At 37.8% G+C, this 22151-nt stretch overlaps 1 protein-coding gene across 4 annotated transcripts in view; it reads left to right on the top strand.

Moving 5' to 3' along the window:
* The window catches only part of Stau2 (staufen double-stranded RNA binding protein 2), a 266184-nt gene that overhangs the window by 152990 nt on the left and 91043 nt on the right, over positions 1–22151 (top strand). For 2 of the 4 annotated variants that reach the window (XM_042665969.1, XM_042665994.1), the window contains exon 12: positions 14496–14609. The exons of the other annotated variants lie outside the window; for them this stretch is intronic. In XM_042665969.1, coding sequence (XP_042521903.1) covers positions 14496–14609 — 114 coding nt within the window. The remainder of the gene's footprint in view (positions 1–14495; positions 14610–22151) is intronic. 4 annotated transcript variants of the gene reach the window in all.

Here is a 22151-nt window from a genome sequence, read left to right as displayed (position 1 = left end):
CCTGCCTGTCTATGTATATATACCACAGATTTATTCTCAATTTATCTAGTGATAGGCATTTGGGTTGTTTTCACTTTAGGGTTATTATGAGTAATGTGATTTGTGAACATTCATGAACAAGATTTTATGTTGACATATTTCCAATTCTTTTGAGAAAATACCTGGAGTGGAATTGCTGGATCATATGGTAAGTGTACCTACAATTTACTTAAAACCCTGATTCTTATTGCTGTGTTCTGTCACTAGATTCCTACCAGCAATGTATGAGGATTCAGTATATTATACCTATCGAGGGTATAGTGGATGGCATTGATATTTTAGTTTGTATTTCACTGATGAGTAATCATTCTAGCTTCTCTTCTTCATTTGTGCTTATTGGTCACTTGTATGTTTTTGTAAACCGAATACCTTTTACCCAATTTTTATTTCTTTTTACTATTTTATAGTTTTTTTTCTCTTTTTTCTTTTTTTGTTGTTATTTTTGGTTAGTAATGGGGATTGAACTTGGGAATTTGAGTGCTGTCCTGAGGACTTTCACTGTCCCTGAGCTCTTTCACTCAAGGCTAGTGCTCTAAAACCACAGTTCAAAGAAATAAGTCTCATGGACTTTACTTCCTGGGCTAGCTTCGAACAGTGATCCTCAAGATTTCAACCTTCTGAGTCTCTAGGATTACAGGCTTAGCCATCACTGCCTGGCTTTTTTCTTTCTTTCTTTTTTTTTAACTCAAGGACTCTACCATTTAAGCCTCATCCACTAGCCCTTTTGGCTTTAGGTTTTTTTTTTCCCCCTCCTATTGGATCTCATTTTTGTTCGGGGCCATCTTTGGACTGTGAGCCTCCTACTTGAGCTTCCCACTAGGTGGGAAGCATAGATCACCACACTTTTTTTTGTTGGAATCTTACTAATTTTTGCCTGGACTAGCCTCCATAATCCTGTTGGCTCTTATCTTTCCAAGTACTAGAGTCAGGCTTGCATTCAGATATTAAGTCATCTGCATTCAGATATTATCTCTCTGCCTATATCTTGTCCTTTTAAAATCTTAATGTATTTCAAAATCTTCACTGCTGCTTTTTAGCAGCAGTTTTCACTTAGGAAAATTTTATTTTTCCCCTATGTAGTTTACCTTTTTAGTTTTAGTTAAGAAACTTTTCACTACCCCAACATCTCAAGAGATTTTTCTCTTATGATTTCTTGTAGACATTTTATGGTTGTCATTTTTATGTTTTATGTTAAATTTGTATGAAATTAATTTTTGTGTATGATATGCTTTATAGATACTGTTTTTCTTTTGTTTTCCACCAGTTTGCCTATGATATTTCATCAAATGGGGTTTTAGGACTCATATGGGTACATGGAATCATAAAATAATTTTAAAACAGTTTTGGAGAGTTTTTGATCTTGTTTTTTCAAAAATCTTTTCTACCCCTTTTCTTCCTAGTCCTTTACAACTTTATTTACATATGTATTGAACCTAATGATATTACACATCTCTCAGCTCTGTGGAATTTTTTCTTTAATGTTTTGGGTTAAAATTTCTTCTGTTGATTCTTTTTGTTGTTGTCAGTGGTAAGGCTTAACACTGGGCCTGGGTGCTGTTCCTCAGCTCTTCAGCTCTAAACACTTGAGTCACAATGCCACTTCTGGTTTTCTGGTGGTTAATTGGAGATGATCTCAGACTTTCCTGCTTGGGGCTTTGAACTGTGATCCTTAGATCTCAGCCTCCTGAGTAGTACAGGCTTGAATCACCAGCACCTGGCTGATTCATCTTTCTTAATCATTAGTCAGACTTAATGATTCATCTCCCTATCTTATCCAATTTTCTCTTGATTCCATATAATAAATTCTTCATTTCAGAAAGTTTATGTGTTTTTCTTTCACATTTCCATTTGGATTTCAAAAAATAATACCTGCTTTGAAGTTTTGTCAACTAAATCTCAATATTTGGGCCCTGTAGGAGTCAGTTTCTATTGACTACCTTCTTCCTGTGTTTCACTCTTTCCTGCATGGACATAATAACATGTTGTAGCAAATCTGCATCATCTTTCCTTTTTTAGATTAGTCTCTCTGTTTTGTTTTTTGGTCTGAAAATTTCAATTACCTGAACTAAAACTATATAATGTCTTCTCTGTGGTGATACTGTTTAGCTCCACATGCTCCACTGCATGTGCTGAGTGTATGCTCACTCTCTGCCTCTTGTAGCTTCTAGGATTTACCTCCTAATTTTGTAACCCTTGCTAGCCTCAGGCCCATTGTTACTTCAAGCTAGTAAAACTATATCTCACTTCAGTCACTTGAGTTCTGTGGAGATTACAGACTGCATACTCAAATTTCAACCAATTGTTGTTTTCTGCTTGCTTTTAGATCAAGTTCTTTTGAGTCTCCTTTGTGTATGTAAATGTTAGCAGTCAGTTGGGATAGGGTAGGGCTTATATTCAGATTTGATATTGCATCACATTTGCAGCTCTGTTGCTTCTAGGATTTCTTCCTTAAATGCCTAGCTCTTCTGCCAGACGTCAACATTTTGTTCTGCCATCTCCAGCTGGCAAGACTAGAATTTCATACGAGCACGAAGTACAGGATGCCTCCAGACTCATTCAAAAATAATTATCTGAATCTTCTATTAATATTTGCTAAAGGCTCTGGTGCCGTGAATTAATTTTTCCATTAGAAGTTAGAGTTGTAATTTTTAAAAATATTCATTGCATTTATTTACTAATTGTTCACTTGTAATCTTGCCATTTGTCCAAAGAAAGTAATTCAAATTATGGAGAAATCTATAAATATGAAGATACTCATTGCATAATTGATTTAAAAACATTAATTTAAGCAACAACAAATTCATCTTCAGCCAGTTTTTGAGGCCAGAAGTCTAGAATAAGGGTCAACAGAGTTGGTTCTGTTTAGAGGTTCTGAGGTGGAATCCCTTTGGTGCCTCTGTTCTAGCTTCTTGTGGTTGTCAGCAGTTACTGGTGTTCCTTGGCTCAAGAATTCATTCCAAGGCTTTCTTCTTTGTGTTGACATCATCCAGGATGATCTCATCTTGAAATCTTTAATAATATTTGTAAAGACTCTGACTTGAAATAAAGTCACATTGAAATATACTAGGACTTAACCCTTGGGCATCTTTTCAGGGCCACCATTTGACTCTGGGTCACTTGCTTTCTGAAATGTGCATACTTACTACTTTCAATCACATGTGGATTTTTTTTTTTAACCAGTCCTGGGGTTTGGACACGGGGCCTGGGCACTGTCCCTGAGCTTCTTTTGCTCAAGGTTAGCACTCTACCACTTGAGCCACAGTGCCATTTTCAGCTTTTTCTGTTGATGTGGTACTGAGGCCTTCATGCATGCTAGGCAAACACTACCACTAAGCCACATTCCTAGCCCACATTTGGGAAATTTTGGTTCTTTTTTTCCTCAAGTAATGTTCATTTATTTCTTTTTCTTCCCACCTCTACATTTGGGACTTCATTTGCATACATCTTTGATAATCAGATTACTGTGACTCTTCCTTTTTTCCCCCCTCTGCTACAGATTATAAAATTTCTAGTGATTAAGAAGTTCACTAATTCCATTTTCTCCTTCACCCACTAAAGTTTTCACTGTTCACTTTTTTTCTGTGTACTACAGATTGTGTGTGTGTGTATATATATATATATATATATATATATATATAAAACACACATATATATATAATTTTATTTTTTGTTGGTTGTGGGGCTTGAACTCTGGGCCTGAGGCTGTCCCTCAGCTCTTCTGCTCAAGGCTAGCACTCTACCACTGGAGCTACAGCGCCACTTCTGGTTTTCTGGTGGTTTATTGGAGATAAGAGTTTCACGAAAAAAAAGAAAAAGAAAAGAAAAAGAACAAAAAAGAGTGTCACGGACTTTCTGACCCAGGTTGGCTTTGAACCTCGATCCTCAGATCTCAGCTTCTTGAGTAGCTAGGATTACAGGCTTGAGCCACCAGCACCCAGCTTACAGATTGTATAATTGAGTTTGACCTCTAATTGATTGCCTTTTTTTTTTTTTTTTTTTAACAAGCATGAGTTACCTTTTCCTACTTACTCTGGGTCCAGTGATTACAGATCATATTCTCACTCATATGTACCACATATTATGTAGACTGGGATACATTCTGAGTGTTTTTGGATTTTGTTTTCTGAGATACTTGTTCTGGATGAAACTCTGAACTTTGATTTTCTTTTATTTTTTAAATTTATTTTTATTGTAAAGGTGATATACAGAGGGGTTACAGTTATATAGGTCAGGTAATGAGTACATTTCTTTTTGAACAGTGTCACCTCTTCCTTTGTTTTCTCCCAGTTTTTCCCTGCCCGACCCTCTGTCCCCTCCCCAAGTTGCAAAGTTCATTTTCAATATAATGTTTAGTGAGTATCACTGCTGAATTTGTTCACCCTTCATCCCACTATTTCTGTGTTTGTATTTCTTTTCTTTTCTTTTTTTTTCTTTTTTTTTTGTCGGTTGTGGAGCCTGAATTGTGGGCCTGGGCACTGTCCCTCAGCTCTTCAGCTCAAGGCTAGTGCTCTACCATTTGAACCACAGCGCTACTTCCAGCTTTTTCTGCTTATGTGGTGCTGAAGACTTGAACACAGGGCCTCATGCATGCAAGGCCAGCACTCTACCACTGAGCCACCTTCCCAGTATCTGTGTTTCATTTTTCTTAAACATTGTCTTCTCTTGGATTCTGGGACAGTAGTCCTTATTGCTCACAATCAACTTCTGTATCTAATATTGGAAAAAAAATAGCTAATACAGTGGTATTTAGGTTTTTATTACATCCTTTTGGGATAGCATCTTATTACATATGATAGCGGAGAAAGTTGAATTAGTGATAGTAGTATTTTTCTAGAGTAGAAAACAATTACTGAATTTTATGTTAGCAGTTGAATAGCCATAATGTAATTGTCAATATCAACCAGGAAATTAAGGATGATATAATACTATGAATCTAAAGATCTTATTCAGATACCAGTTTTCCTGATAACATCCCTTTTCTGGTCTAAGATCCAGTGTAGGATCCCATATTAAATACAGTTAAATGCTTTTCTGATATTTTTCATGATAAAATTTAAGTTTTTTCCATGTTTTATTTTTTATTTTTTTATTCATTTATTTACTTACTTATTTTTTGGTCAGTCGTGGGGCTTGAACTCTGGGCTTGGGTGCTGTCCCTGCACTCTTCAGCTCAAGGTGAGCGCTCTACCGCTTGAGCCACAGTGCCACTTCCCATATTCTAGTGGTTTATTGGAGATAAAGAGTCTCACAGACTTTCCTGCCCGGGCTGGCTTTGAACCTCCATCCTCAGATCTCAACCTCCTGAGTAGCTAGGATTACAGGCGTGAGACACCGGCACCCAGCTCAGGGTCTTGTGCTTGATCCATATCTCTAGTTTTTTTGCTTATTATTTTTCAAATAGAGTATTGCTTTCTGCCAAAGCCTTCCTAGGCCACAGTCCTCTTACGTATGTTTCTCACATATCTGGGATGACAGTTGGGTATCATAGTTCCCAGCTTTTTATTTGTTAAGATGGTTTCTTGCTAACTTTTTGCCCATTCCGGCCTTGAAGTATGAGTCTCCTGATGGCTACATCCCAGGTAGTTATGATCACAGCCATGACTATGACCCACCTTGCTGCCTGAAGGGGGAGGATGGGAAGGGATGGGAAGGGGAAACAAAGGAGAAGGCTACAATGCTTGATAACAAATGTACTCATTATCTTGCCCATGTAATTGTAACCCCTCTGTACAGTATTTTCACAATAAAAAAAAAAGAATGTCACAGAAATGATAATGTGCCCTTTTAGATGTTCTTTATATGTCTCAGTTTATAATTAAGTATTTCCTCTGTATACATTGAAAAAAACAGAAAATGCTATATATAAATAATAATTTTTTATTTTTTTTATTTATATTTTTTGCCAGCGTGGAGGTTTGAGTTTATGGCATTGCACTTGCTGACCTATGACTGGAGCCCTGCTTCCAGCCCAGATTTTTTTTTCTGGTTATTTGGAAGATACTTATGATCTCGTGGACTTTTCTGCCCAGGTTAATTTCAAACATGGATCTCAGTCTCCTATCTCTTTTACTTTACATGTCAATTGGAGTTTAGAAAATTAAGGAAGAAAAGGAAGTCTACTATAATTACATTTTTACTCTTCTGCTTTTGTTCTTCGTGATAAAGTTCTCAGATTTCTATTTTTATCATCATCTTTCTTATTCATGAGCTTAGCTAGTATGTTAGTGTAGCTCCATTAAAAAATCAGTGATTGGTTTCCTTTCATTTGAGAATATTTTGGGTTCCTCTGCAACCCTCAAGGATATTTTTTCTGGTTGTAAAAAAAAATGTGGGTTGGCAATTTCTTAAATACTGGAAAAATGTGCACTTCCTGCTGGGCTCAGGACTGGACCGCAATCCTCCTCTTTATACTTCCTGTCTTTTGGATGTTTCTGCTTGCCTCTACACTTCCAAGCTCAGTTTCCCACAGAGTTAAGGATATCTGGCTCTTGCTACTATTCCCAGCCATGGATTCAGAAGGGATCTGGGGGGAATTTTTCTGCTTGAGCTGGCTGGTAATAACCATCTTCCCATGTTCAGCCTGCTAGGACCCAGTTAATTATTGAAACATTTTGATTCTGGGAGCTTATGCTTTTCACTGTGTCATTTGACACCCTGGCTTAGGGGAAAAGAACTTATTACAGCTAGGTGATGTTGAAAGTATCTCTTAGGTCTCTTCTGGCCCTGCCTTGGCAAAGAGAGGTAGAGGCCTCATTAGTACTAACTAGAAATGCATATGTCCTGCTCTCTCACTGTGCTCCCAAGGGAGATGGGTTTCCTCGGTATAGTCCAGAGGGTGAAAGTATAGGTTTCCCAGTTGTTTTTTGCCCTTAGGAGTAGGAGTGGGTCCATGGTGATTGCCTAGAATTGAGCAGTCTTTGGAAGCTTTCTGTCCTGCTAGAGTATCCCTTTTCTGGTTTATTGATGACAAGAGAATGGGTTATTCCTCAGACTTTTTCTTCTTTTCCCACAATACCCATGGGTATATTCAAGTTGCTGGGTTCTCTGGCACCCAGTCCAGGTAAACAAAAACCTTAAGAATTTACAACCATGTTATTCCTGGAGTTCTTAAAATTCCAGTTGGTACTTTACCCTTCTGAGTTCTCTTCCTTGCTTTATGTATAACATCCAGAGCCTTTATTCATACTTGCCAGGAAAAATTAATTTATTCCATTTTGTCTGGAAGCAGATGTCATAAACAATCTTTGTATCATAGAGTGTCACTGCATTTTAAATACTGTTATATATTGGCTCTGCCTGCCTGCAGTTCATAACTATAATCCTACTCAAAAAATAGGCTTCTTTTCTGGTAGAAACATAATTGTTTAAAAAAATCAATGCTAACAGTGTATCTTACCATTTGTGATATCTTGGGGGTGGTTAGTCAAATGTGATAGATGTGCTTCTATCTATAATTTTTTTTGCAAAGGTGATATACAGAGGAGTTACAGTTATATAAGTCAGGTGATGAGTACATTTCTTTTTGAACAGTGTCACCCCCTTACCTCATTTTCTCCCAGTCTTGTACTAGAAATACATCTTGTACTAGAAATACATCTTTATACATCAATGTCATATTTGAACACCAAATATAAACATGTAATTTTAAAAGCAGTTCCCAAGCATAGAATTTCTAAAAGATAGAAAAGATAATTCTAAGTTGAGTCTCAGTTTGTGAAATGTGATTTCATTCATTAATTTATTCCTATCCCTTTGAGGTGTTAATGTGATGGCACATTACATGCAAAGTGAAATAGACTACTCACCAACTCAAACACTAGTATGACTGAGAATGTTGAGTATATGTTGACATTTGTGTTACAAAGAAATGGATATAAGAAAGTTGAGGGGAAATTTTTAGACATCTGAACAGACATCCTAATTCTTAAAATTATACATCTTATCATAGTTGTTGTGTTATTATATTAGGATGTGTTATAATAGTAATAAGAGGACCAAGTTGAGCTCCGGTGGTTCACTTCTGTAATTCTAGCTACTCAAGAAGCTGAGATCCAGGGGATCATGGTTTGAGGCTAGCCCAGGAGAAAAATCATTGAGATTCTCTGTCCAGTTAGCCAGTAAAACACAGGTGAGTCAGAGTCTGAATTCAAGTCCCAGAACTGGCACACAAAAAATAAATAAATATTATTTATTATAAATATTATATATAATATATAAATAATGTATAAATACGAATGTTATAAATATTTTATTATTATATACTGGTGTAATATTTATGAAAATGCTTTTCTTTTTTTAAAAAAATTTTATTGTGATTAAGTGGTTACATAATTTTTCAAATTTCACAGTATTGTTTGAGATAGTGAAGCTTAAAGTCACAAACACATTCTAACTTTCATAGGACAAATTGTCTATCATGGTCTATACCATTTATGAGTTCTATGAGCTTTGCAATAGTTATTTCTTCCACATCGGTGATATGTACATTTCTTTTGTTTTGCTTAGTGTCAGCTGTTCCCTCTTTCCCACTTGTTCCCTCCCTCCCATCACTGCCATTGAGTTGCTTAGTTCATTTTGGTCAATGTCCAGTGAAGTTGATGGGTCCTGCTGTTGTATGTTTTTCCCTGATTCCCTCTAGTTCTGTGTCGTTCTAGTTTCCTTCCGGTGTGCACATATATACCATACATATTTATGAAAATGCTTTTCATAAACTAATTTCACTCACTTATGAATTAATTCATTACATGTGTTAATTCATTACATTAATTCATACATATGTATGCCATCATTCATGCATATGTTTTATTAGATAGAACTGAATGTAGATTTGTAGTTGAGATAGTTAACTCTAAGAAGATAATTTATATATTACATATTATCAAGTAATCTTAAAAAATACAAATGCTTTAAGACCAACTTAATCTCTTTATTTTGGTCAATATGAAACCCATCTGTTTTTTTTGTTTTTTTTTTGGTCCGGTCGTGAGGCCTGAATTCTGGTCCTGGGCGCTGTCCCTCAGCTCTTCAGCTCAAGGCTAGCGCTCTACCACTTGAGCCACAGCGCCACTTCCGGCTTTTTGCTTTTTGCTTATGTGGTGCTGAGGAATCGAACCCAGGGCCTCAGGCATACAAGCGCTCTACCACTGAGCCACCTTCCCTGCCCGAAACCCATCTGTTTTATGGCTCACTAAGAACATGGTATTGGCAAAGATTTAGGTGTTTGCTATAGCTGCCGTGCCAGTGGCAAGAATTGATCCTGTTGTGGCCATGCTATGATTTATTACTGAGCTTTGGCTCTTGGCTTTCTTTGCTCTTCTGGGAAGGGCTTCTGTGCAATCATGGTGGCATAAGTGCGGGCTTCTGTGAAGTACACTATTGGTTAATGAGCCTAAGGTGTGCTTTATCAGACTTAATGTCTTTTGACATGGTGATTCTGTTATATACTAATGTTCATTCATCCTTTCATCTCACCTTAACAATCTAATGGACTACTTTCTTTAAACTGACTTTTCCAAAGCCTCCTCATTTTGTCCTACAGGAGGTGGCGATTCAGCACATTGGACAGGCATTTAACCAGTTTCCTGCTGACATTACTGGAATTTTGTAGTCCTGCAATATCGAGGGACTGCAGACCTGCAACAATTGTGGACTTTCTTGTTTTTGTTTTTGGATAAGATGGGTTTGAAAAAATTCACATTCATGCATATTATGTAAATTATTTTAAGACTTATGGGATTTTACTTATTAAATTGTATGGCTAGTTGCAGTGATTTGTACCTCTTAATTTAATTGTCAAGGTGATATACAGAGGAGTTACAGTTATATATGTAAGGTAGTGAATACATTTCTTGTCAAACACTGTTACACCCTCCCTCATTTTCTCCCACTTTCCCTTTCCCCATGCCCCTTCCTGAAGTTGTGCAGCTCATTTCCAATATGCTGTCCTGTGAGTATCACTGTTGCATTGGTTCTTCCTTTGTCCTTTATCTCACCATTCTGTTGTTCCCCTTCCCTTATTCAGGTAAATGCATATATAATACACAAGGTACCAAAATAAAATACAGTGACAACAAGGGATAAACCTTGAAAGGGAAAAAAGAAAAAAAATGCAAGAAAAAAATCAAGGGGGAAAAATCTTCAGATTCTCTAGATAACAGAATGTACAAGCATAATATCTTGTCTGGGCTTATTAAATTGCAAATCAAACTAGAAAACTTACTTTAAGACAAAAAGTTACTATATCTTTGCAATTTTAAAACAAAGCCATGTTATTTAACTGACATATTAGAAAGCATGAGTTACCTTTTAGTGGAACTTTTTTTTCCAATAATTCATAGTTGTTGATAGGGTTATAATTCCAGAACAAGTATTACAACATCAGTTACAACATCAGTTGCTCACATTTTAGAGGATTGAAAGTGGCAAAATGATAGGATTTATGAACAGCAAATCTTGAAAAATGTAAGAAAATGAGTTTGTAATGTTTTAGAACTATCTTTATTCCTTTTCCTTTCATCAAAATCCAGGTTCTATGACATTGTAAATGTCATCAGAGGCCATAATTGTAGAAGCACAGCTTTGTTCTAGCAAATATTCTGTCACTCTTAAAGATACATTGTTTGAATTACTTTAAACAATGCCCTAAGAGTTCTTATTCCTGCTAATTATTTGAATCATACATTTAGAAAGATGAATTTCAAAATGTCACATATTTTTTTAATTCACAATTTCTCTTTTCTAAGATCATTATTAGTGGGCATGTCAAGTATGTAAAATACTTTTTTTCGTAGGTCCTTTTATCAGCATATTATTGTTTTGTTTACTTTGAAATTGGTCTTCAAACAACAGTTTATATTTTCCACATATTTTTATTCAGTATATTAGTCTCAGTGCAGTAGTAGAAAACATAGAATGTTTTTGTATTTCTTCAGTCACTGCTTTCTTCTATGCTTATGTTAACTTGTCAAGTCTCAAATTTAAATTTAAAAATGGAATATAAGAGCTGGGAGTGAGAGCATTTGCCTATCATTTACAAGGATCTAGGTTCAATCAGCATGAATAAATGAATGAGTGAATAAGTAAGTCTTCCTCCAGTTCATTGTAATTAAATTCATATGCAAACTATTCATTTTGGCTTAGGGAGAGCCAAGAAGGAGGGGAGTGTACAGTGTCCTCTTTTTCTCCTCTTCGTTGACCATGTGGCTCGTGGAGAGAGAGTTTGGTCTGGAGCTGAGACACTTCTCCACACCTCTTCTGTTTCATGACCTTACTCCTCTAATCTTGGGAGACTTGGAGCGGTGTATGTGAGAGAGACGGGGGGGGGGGGTACAGAGAGAGAGACGGCACATTTAACCTGGTTTTGTCACTGCTGATTTCCTTATGGATGATACCTGTGGTTTTCCCAGCTCCCCTTGACCCTGATGGGTAGCCATCTTTCCTTTGGCTTTGTCAGTGCATCATGCCCTTGACTAACTCCATTGGTTGGTGTTACTTGGTTGACCCTAGTAGTCCTTGGCTTCTGGCAACATTTTCTTTCCTTTCCTACAAGACGGCGGAGATGGGAGGAAAACATGCCTTCTTTCATAATTTTTTGTTTCTTTTAGGTATACTTCATTCTTAAGACCCCTTCAACATACTCTCAGATGTCAGTATCTGCATATATTTCCATACCCCAAACGGAGAGGGGACTGCAGGCTCATTCTTAGCAAACCTTCTTCCAGTGAACAAAATGTCAGTGAGAGCCTTGTGTAGCTATTCCCACCATCTTCTCCCCCTTCTACTAGATGAACTTCATTCCTCATACCGCTGGCAACCAGATGATTCCCTCCCTCTGACTCCCTCTTCCCACATGTTCTTGGTGTTGACTAGTTGTGCTGAGTCTTCTAGAGCATGAGGGAGGGGAATAAGGCCTATCCCTAAATATTGGCAGCTCTCTGGAATTCCTTTGTGATTGGCTATTGGTTTTGGTATCAGGACTAGACAATAGAAAAAATCTTAACAGGGTGAGTTTTCTCACAAGCAGAGACACAAGCAGATTAGAGGTTATTCTTACTCATGTAAAGTGTATAAGCTTCATCTAGGGCTGGTAGTTTCCTTCCAGCTCTTCCCTGGCCATGTCTAGTTTTCCTCATGTCAAAATGTTAATATAATATCTCCATTCCAAGCAAACATTGGCACAAATGGGTAAAAACAAGAAGCTCACACCCAAAATCTTTTTTTTTTTTTTTTTAAGTTTCTAGGAAGCTACCACAGAATTCTTTCCTATACATTCTGTGAGTCATCTGGCTAGTCATAGCTTTGGGACCTTGGGAAATTTTCTATTCTAAGCATCCAAATGCTGAGCTAGTACCAGTGCTGTGATGTCTTTGGAGCTTGACACCTTCACATTTATCTTTCATGTAGGTATTACATATGTACACTAAGATTGACTATCCACAGGACACAGTATAGTACTAGATTTGTGCAGGCTCATTGTGAATTGACTACAATTCTGAGAAAACTAAATCTTCCAGCAAAGGTATCTGAGCCACTGATGAAAACATTTTGAAGTTTATCTTTTTCACTAGAATTGTCTTGTTATATTTTTACCTGTTCTAGTTTTCATTTCTCTAGAAGAAAGAAGAGACCTGTAATTAGCCAGTTGATATAGAATTGTGTTCATTCTCTGTATTTAGGAGAATGATATGGAATGCATAGTTCACATTTTGTTAAATCTTAAAAGGTGAGCTAGTCACTGGTGGTTCATGTCTGTAATCCTAGCTACTCAGGAGGCTAACATCTGAGGATTGTAGTTCAAAGTTAAGCTGGGCAGGAAGGCCTGTAGAATTTTATCTCCAATTAACTACCAAAAAGCTATATGTGGAGTGTGATTCAGGTATTAAAATGCAAGCCTTGAGCATAAAAGTTCAGGGATAGTGCCCAGGCTCTGAGTTCAAGCCCTAGCACTGGCAAACACACACGAAAAATGATCATACTTTATAATACTACCTTATAGACAAAATATTATAGACATATCTTGTCATAATATTTTATGTCTATAAAGTTCATGAAAACTGAAGCTATTAAAGTATCACCATTTATTAGCTTTTTCTTAAACCTATTATGTAATGTTTGATTTTTTTCTCTCATCATACCTTGCTGATGCCTAATAAAGAATTCTACATTCTTGAGTTCATATACCTTGTGCTCTAGAATGCTCAGGAGGTAGAATACAATGAATTAGGACTGTTGTCAAATCTTTTTCTCTAAGGTTAAACTAGAAGGAAATTTTTTATGACAAAATCTTCATTGTACTCCCCCCCCAACTTCCTAGAGTTTTTATTGTACTTATGAAACAGGCCTTTTATATTGACTTGATTCGAGCTCTAAACATTGTTTATGTATTCCCAGGAAGAAATCTCTTTACTTCTAGAGAAAATGATGTTCATTCTTAACTATCTTACTGGCTTTAAAAAGCCATTATGTTAAAACTCATACTGTAATTTCCAAATTCACATTATCTGTGATAAAATTGGTACATTCCATATTCTGTAATAAAAGTAGATAGAATAAAATCCCATAGAAGAAATTTTATAAATTTTAAATTTCTTCCTCACAAATTCAATTTTTTTTTACCTAGGCCTTTACATTTAACAAATGGAACAGTTATAAATAAGAAAAGTTTTCCTTTTCATAATGTGATTAGTAGGAATCTCATATTCTATTTTATAGGTACATTTGTCAAAACAGTGTTAACTTGTTAGTTTATAATTTCAAACTACTGAAAGAATTTTTTAGAAGTAGATAAACTGAGTATTTTCTTAGTGAGAAGATAGACTTATTCTCTGACCCTGTTATGCCCCACTTGGATCAAGTGTCTGACATGTGGTTTTAATGATGGTCAATTGTAGTCCACTAAAAGAAAAATAATAACTTGGTAATCTTATTTTGGTCTGCATTTTGCAAATCATTTCAACTTAATTTAATTATAATGTCAAAATTTCAAACCAAACATAGTATAGTGACATAGTGGTGATTTTGTAGGGACCATAATGTAGAAACAGAAGAATATCACTACTAAATAAGTGGCAGCCACATTTACATAGTTAAAGATGAGTGTAAACTCAGGTTGGCAAAGTTCCATTAGGATCAAGTGAACTTTTATTTATGCTTGAGTCCTTTATGCATTATGCATTATGAAAAGCTAGAGCTTAAAAATAGATGTGATAGTTATCTGTGAACTTTTTCTACCTAGCTACAGTAAATAGCATTTCTTAACTCCCTCAAGACTTCAAAATAGAATTAATATATTTTCCATAGTTACTAGAGGGTTCCTACAAGATTTGAAATATTTAAATTGTGTCCTACAGAAAGCATTTGGAAATTTCTTAAAAATCTATTCCCTTTGCAAAAGGACCTTTTGCATCTGGGTCCCTCCAGATAATGGTGTTCAGCAGATTGCGTGTGTTCTGTTATAGGTTCACTACTGTGATAGACAAAGTGGCAAAGAATGTGTGACCTGTCTGACCCTAGCCCCTGTGCAGATGACTTTCCTTCCTATTGGAAGCTCCATTGAAGCCAGCCATGACCAGGTATAATATGCCACTGCCATTTTGCTGCATTAGGGCCCAGCTGAGAAACTGGGGGTCATCTACATGGAGGCTAATGTATATGCACACGCACACATGTGCACACACACACATACTTTGCTTTCCTTTATACCTTATCCACAAACGCCATTTGCTAGAATTTTGAAAAATCAGAATTACTTGTTTTGGGAATCAGAAGTCTTAGGTGATTCAAATTCTTTTAGACATCTTGGTTTGCAGTTTATTACTAATTTAAGTAGAGAATTCTCTTATAAGGAAGAAATGTCCTAGTCTTATCTTCATAATTATACCTGAGAGGCATTGTCAGTAGAACAATGGAGATCACATTGAATCTTGTGGTTCTGCCGAAAAGTGTTGTTTTATATATAAAATAACCATGTGAATCTTCAGAACCATCACTTTGTTCCATAGTTTGAGATATTATTAAAACCAATTTCCTGTATCGAATTTTTTTTTGTCACTTGTGGGGCTTGAACTCTGGGCCTGGGCGCTGTCCCTCAGCTCTTCAGCTCAAAGCTAGCACTCTACCACTTGGGCCACCGTACCATTTTCAGCTGTTTCTGCTTATGTGGTGCTGAGGAATCGAACCCAGGGCCTCATGGATTCAAGGCAAGCACTCTACCACTGAGCCACCTTCTCAGCCCCAGTATTGACATTTTTAATTTTAAATTTTAGTTTCAAAAAAAGCTGAAAACATGAAACTATATTGTTTCTTAATAAACACATTCCTTTGATTGTTTGGATAGCTGTTTGGGATATATCCTGTTTATAAGATAAGACATATTTTTAATTAAAGTTCTCAACACATTAGACTAAACTAATGATGTAGGTCATAGAATTTCTAGTTTGCAGCCAGAGTAAATAGACATATACAGTTTACTCTGTGACTAACCAGCTATGCTTTCTAAAATAACCATATTCAGAACAGGCATAACTCATTTCACATCCATTTCTCAATAATTCAAATACTTCTAATAGTCTTCAGACATTCTTTTCTCTTTCAAGTACTACCTCTTGCATGGAGAGAATAAAAGAATGTAATAGTGCATATTTTCAGGACTAGATGCAGTGGCTCATGCCTATGATTCCAGCCACTTGGGAGGCAGAGAGCAAGCAAGATCCCCATTTCAACAAACAGGCTGGGCATGGTGGTGCCTACTTGAAATCCCAGGTACTGCATCATGCTTAACTGGGGTTACAAATCAAAGACTGGCCCCTAGCAAAAATGCAAGATCCTATTTGCAAAAAACTAAAGCAAAGGGGCTGGGAAGGTGGATCAGTGGTAGAGCGCTTGCCTTGCATGCATGAGGCCCTGGGTTCGACTCCTCAGCACCACATAAGCAAAAAGAAAAAAGCCAGAAGTGGCGCTGTGGCTCAAGTGGTAGAGCGCTAGCCTTGAGCTGAAGAGCTGAGGGACAACGCCCAGGCCAAGAGTTCAGGCCCCAGCACCACTGGACCCCCCCCTCCCAAAAAAAAAAAAAAAAAGCAAAAAGGTCTGGGAGTATGGCTCATGTGCCTAGCAAGCTCTAGGCACTGAGTTCAAATCCTAGTACTACAAAAGATGAATCTTTTCAAACCCATAATTTATCATTGCCCAACTCAAACAAGAATTGGATGAACTTTTTTTCTTTTATTGTAAAGGTGATGTACAAGAGAGGTTACATATAGTTACATAAGTCAGGTAATGAATATATTTCTTTTTGAGTGTCTCCCCCTAGGTGAACATTTTTTAAGAGTATGTCCTTGCAGCCCATATGTCTCTGACATTGTGACTTTGTAATGATCATTTGTTGATTGGTGGAGAGATTTTGTAGTGCTCATGAAAGAGCAACTAATTGGCTTTCAGGGGGAAAAAAAATCTGAGTTTTAGGAACCAATCATGGTGTAAGGTAGCCATAGTTACCTGGGTAGATTCTGCCATTTCACTCTGACTCAGTTTCCTGGAATGTTAAGTGAAGAACTTGGAAGAAGCTTGTAAGTCCATGCTAGTACTATCATTTTATAATTCTGCGGCTGAACTTTTTGTTCTAGTCAAATGAGTCTAAAATAAGCAGAAATAGCATGTTGATCTAGAAAATGGCTAGAGATTAAGCTAGTGTTTCTCAGGATTTTATTACACTAATGTGTGCCCTAGCCTCAGAAGGCAGTACTGTAGATATGAGACATAACTTAAAGCAGCTAATAAATAGTCATATGATTCCTGAATGAAACTATAACAGCCACATACTGTGTGCTGAGGATGCAGAGTGACAACATGAGCTGTGTGCTTCCTGCTCTCATGGAACTTACAGGCTAGCAAATGCGTGTGTAGAGTTAAGAGCTAACACTCTTAACACCATTCCCTCAGTCCACTCTTGGCAGACGCAAACAGCCAGACCAATATGGAATCCCATCCTGGAAAGGTCTCTTCTGAAGAGGAACAGAGAAGTGAAAGAATATGTCAGTAACCACACATGTGAAAAGGGCATCCTCTTAGCAGAGGTAGCCTAGTGCAGGAAACAGCACTGGAAGGGAATGGAGAGAGGATCACACTCAACTGTGCCGTGAGCTAGCTGTGGAACCTCATCTCTTCATCTCTTTGGGAACTCAGTGCCTTCATCTATGACCTGGTAAAGAGGGTTTAAATTTGTGCCAAATCTATGTGCCAAGGGACTCAAAGTCCAGAGCTACCCTTAGCTCATGTGGCATTTTCACAAGTTAGAAAAAAACACTTTTCCTCCAGGCACTGCACTGTCCTTGGTGGAGATGTTTTGTAACAGACAAGTTTGTTAATAGCTGCAGGAGAATGGTATTTCCAAAAGGACTTCTGCTACATCGATCTGGAATTTGGCTTTTTATGTTGTGCTAATGAAATAGATATTTTCACATTAAAGCAAATACAGCTAAACTAGATTGTAGAAAACAAAGTTGAGATAAAAACGAAAGTTTCAAGAGTTGTGTTGATATTGGTCAGGTTCTAGCTCTGCAACTCAAGTCAGAGTGCTGTGCACCAAACGCTACTTTGGGGGGCTTCAGAAGCACACTGAGGAGTGTGGGCTCCTCTTTTTATTCTTGGGTAATTCAGTTCCCCAAAGAAAGTGGACATGGAGTGAACATCCCCATGTCATGCGCTTTTCTCCATGGTGCATCAATATCTGTTCTGCATCCTGATGCAGACAGATGCTCACTCCTCCACTACACCAACAGGGTAAACTTGACCTTGTCGGGTGGAGAAGATGGACCACTAGCTGCTTTTTCTGCAGAAAATCCTTTAAAGAAAGGAAAGTTATGATAATTAAAAGGACCAGTTCTTAATTCATTTGAGCCAGTGCAATTGAGCCAATAGATTTGGAAAAAAAATACATAAAATCTATAGGTAGTCCTCTCATTAAGCTCAGATGGTTTTTACCTATCCAGAAATTGAAGCAGAGAAGTGTAAGAGTGCTGCTGCCTTGGACCTTTTAAGTTTATCTTCTGTCTGTAAGTGTAACTCTAGGAATCAGTGATGCAGAGACTGAATGCGTTCTCTCAGGTGCATTCACAGATGGTATTAAAGAGTTAACGGAAAATTCTCTGACAAAGTAAAATACAAGGGTGCAAAATGGGCACAGGGGAACGTGTATGTACTGAATGTGTCCAGACTTAGGGAGTTCTTAAGTTTTCACCTCTCCCAATCAAACCTGCTCCTCCATCCTCCCAGTCATTTCCCTACTTGCCCTGGTAAATGTTCCACGTTGCTCCTATTGCTCACGTCCTCTTTGTCTCCTCCTCCCCAGTGTGCCACTCCTAGTCCCGACAGCAATTCCTGAACAACCTCTCTGGTCTGACCATATTTTACCACTACCAGTATTTCTGTTCTACTTAAAGCCACCACCTTTTTTTTTTTTATTTTTGTTGGTCAGGGTTTGAGCTCAGGGCCTGGGCACTGTCCTTGAGCTCTTTGTGCTCAAGGCTGCCACTTTGAGCCATGGTGTTACTTTTGTCACCAGCATTTTTAGCCTTGGTGAATACATTAGCCTCTAAACTAGTTTTCATTTTTCTGCTTCCATTCTACCGTGGTCTGCGTTTCATAAAATAGCTAGAATTATATTTTTAGTTAATCAGACCATATCACTCAATTGCTGAAAGCCTTTTAGTGACTTCCTATCATGCACACTGTAAAATGCAACATGCCTGGTATTGCACACAAGCCACTTTCACTTCTCCAAGCTCAGCTCTTGTCTCTCTCTTGTTCGCTGATTGTGCCTCAATCCCTTGGGCCTTGTGGCCAGTTACATCATGGTAATGAAAGAAACTAGCCAAAAGGCTACATATCATAGATTCCATTCATGTGACACTCTGGCAAAGGCAAAACTGTAGGGATTTGAAATTGATTGGTGGTTCCCAGGAGCTAGGAGCATGGAGGGGGACTGATGAGAGCATAATGAGAGAACCTGGGGTGATAGAAATGCCGTATTTTGATAGGAGTGATAGATATACAACTGTTTGCATTAGCCACATTCACTCTAAAATTGATAAAGGTTACTGTATATAAACAAAACCCAACTAATCCTATTATTATTATTATTATTATTATTTTTTTTTTTGCCAGTCCTGGGGCTTGACCTCAGAACCTGGGTACTATCTCTGAGCTTTTGCTCAAGGCTACCACTTGAGCCACAGTGCCACTTCCAGCTTTTTCTGTGTATGTGGTACTATGGAATTAAACCCAGGACTTCATGCATGCTAGGTAAGCACTCTCCCACTAAGCTATATTCTCAGCTCTAAACCTATTTTTAAAGGAGAAAAAGCAGATTGGTTGCTTTACTGGTTGCTCCCACAGTATTGACTGAGTTACATGTGGAAAGGTACAGTCTCTTTGTGTCTCTGAATGCTGGGTATGTTGGGTCTAGTTTGGAATGTACTGGATTTAATCAGCACCTGGTTTAGAGTTCCCTCAAAAGCCAGCAACTAGTTGGGCCTGCTCCAGACTTCCTGGAATAATTATTGTTAGTTTTCAAAAAGTGGTCTAGGCCCATTTCTGTTGGGCTGAGGAAAAGCTCTGCTGGGAGTTTCCCACTTAGACACTGAATTTTCATTTGGCCAGGGGGCCAGCGTTCAGCTGTCTGAGTGAGAATGCTCTGGTGGTATTTGTTCTATGTAGCACGGCAAATGTGATAGTAGAATTTTACATTTGCTTAGAATGCTTAGTCATCCAGAGCAAAATGTAGATCATTCACATTTCCAGATACAAATTGTTCTAGCAAATGTGTACTAACAGCAAATGGTTATGTTGGAGTCCATTAGAAATAATTGACTTCTAAGTTTAATCCTTGGTGAGAAGTCAGTTTTTAAAAATGTAAAAATTGTAGATTACATTGTGGTTTTGAGAATAAGTGATCATCCTTACATACAAGTTGAGTAAAGAACACATTAAATTGAGCCTTGGAGAAATGTGCTCAAGAGTTCCATCATATCCTACTTGGAAATAGTTATATTCCTTATTTTCTTAGCCTCATTTTCTCTCTACATAATTTCTTGTCCTTGTTAGGTATTACTGAGTGTGTTTTCCTATCTCTGCTTATACCAGTCCAGCTCAGAAGTGGTTTCTTTCATCTTCACCCAGTTAAATCTTCATTTTAAGTTAAGTAACAAATAAGTAGACTTTGTAAAATTACCTTAACTGTAACAATTTGCAAGTCTTACCTTTTTTTTTGGTAGTGGGGCCTGAACTCTGGGCCTGGGCACTGTCCCTCAGCTCTTTGGCTCAAGGCTAGCACTCTACCACTTGAGCCACAGCGCCACTTCTGGCTTTTTCTGCTTATGTGGTGCTGAGGAATCAAACCCAGGGCCTCATGCATGCTGAGCTACCTTCCCAGCCCCGAGTACTAGATATCTTAAATGATGATGCCTATACTCCCTAGAACTTTCAGTCATGACAGTCTAATGGAATGCATCAGTCAGGATGCTTTTGAGTGGCTTAAGAAGTAAGGAGCTCCGTACTTTCACATAGCAAAAAGACCAAAGGAGGTTTAAAAGAGAACTCCTACTTTGACTAAAGTTGTCAGCAAAGACACCTGGTATTCCCATTCTTACCTCTGCTGTCCTCCACTTCATCCTCTCCTGACAAAGGATGAGTAAACTAGGCCTCTGAGTCAAAGGCAGTACTGCTGTATCCACAAGGAGGGATCTGAGCTATGTCAGACAAACACATCTGTTGCTCCAGTCAGGAGGGCTTTTCCTGAACCTCTAAGAGAGAATTCCCCCTCTCTCCTTCCTTTGCCCTTCATTGTATTTTTTACCTTATCCCATGGTCACACTTAGCAAACTATCTCTCCTTGTCTCCTTCATGCTTTTGTACCCCAGCCTCCTTGCTGTCAGGACAGGATCTTACTCGCCTTACTGTGCCCCATGTCTTTGCTCGAACACTTACATGGTACTTGTTTATAGGATGAAATTAAATTGGATTTCTAAAGAAAGTAGAATGGCTTGGATTTTGATAGAAGTTAATAGGTATAACTGGTGAAAGAAATAGAAAGTTTGGCCTACTAAGCTTTCTCTGACAATGGCCCTAGGAAGACATTTTTTTTCCTCAAATCACCCAAAGACTTTTGCATATTGTCCACAAATTATTCCCATATTCTGAAAACATGATTCTGTCCTTAGGAATTCATTCTATCTCAACTCGTTCTTCTATCAATCTATTCCCCATCTTTAAATTTTCTAGCCAATCATATCCTGTTGGTATCTTGAACTACTTCAAGTATCAGGCAGGGCTGCCTCCTTATTCTGACCCCTGCCACATAGCATGCAAGTCATGAACCTAGAATGATGGCCATGCCTTCCTCAGAATCAGATCAAGCCTTCCAGCAATAACCTTGTATTAATATAAAGTGTATTGAGGCAACACTGCATCTCAGCAGACCCACATCAGCACTGCAGAGGTAGCTGCACTGGTGCTGGTATGCTTGCTATCACACAGATGTGGAAAGGGTTTTGCCAGGTCTGTGCACCCAGCTGTGCTGCGAGCTGTGACCCGGGAAAGCAAGGGCAATGGCAATTACTGCTGTGAGCATCCTACAGCTCCTGGAACTCAAATATAATTTTGAGTAATTTACTTTTGGTAAATTAGGGTGCCTAAATATACTTCAATGTCGAATGTGTGTTGATGTTTATTTAAGGAAAGTGCTTTCATTTTTTATTTTTTCAATCTTAAAATGTTTATTTGAAACTTAACCACTTTATTATAGAAATAAACTTTCTCAAAAAAAAACTTTCTCTTGTTAACTTTCAACTTTATTTGATAAAAGTTCCATTCTATATATGTATGTATAAATTAGGACGTTCAATGGCTTTCAGAAATACTTTGCAGCTGGCTGTGATGGTACTTGCGGGCAATCCCAGCATTCAGGAGGCTTAGGCAAGAGGTTTCTAAGTTTGTGCCTAGCCTGGGCTACGTAACAACCCTGTGTCTTAAAAAAAGATCAAGGGCAATGAATGTAACTCAGTGGTAGAAGACTGCTTAGCTGAGCTCAGTCCTCAGCAATAAAAAAAAAAAAAGTGTGT

Source organism: Dipodomys spectabilis, unplaced genomic scaffold (assembly GCF_019054845.1).
Source record: "Dipodomys spectabilis isolate Male_0828 unplaced genomic scaffold, ASM1905484v1 ptg000015l, whole genome shotgun sequence".
Taxonomy (NCBI): Eukaryota; Metazoa; Chordata; class Mammalia; order Rodentia; family Heteromyidae; genus Dipodomys; species Dipodomys spectabilis.
Note: the sequence above shows the minus strand (reverse complement) of the source record. Positions and strands in the feature narration are given on the sequence as shown.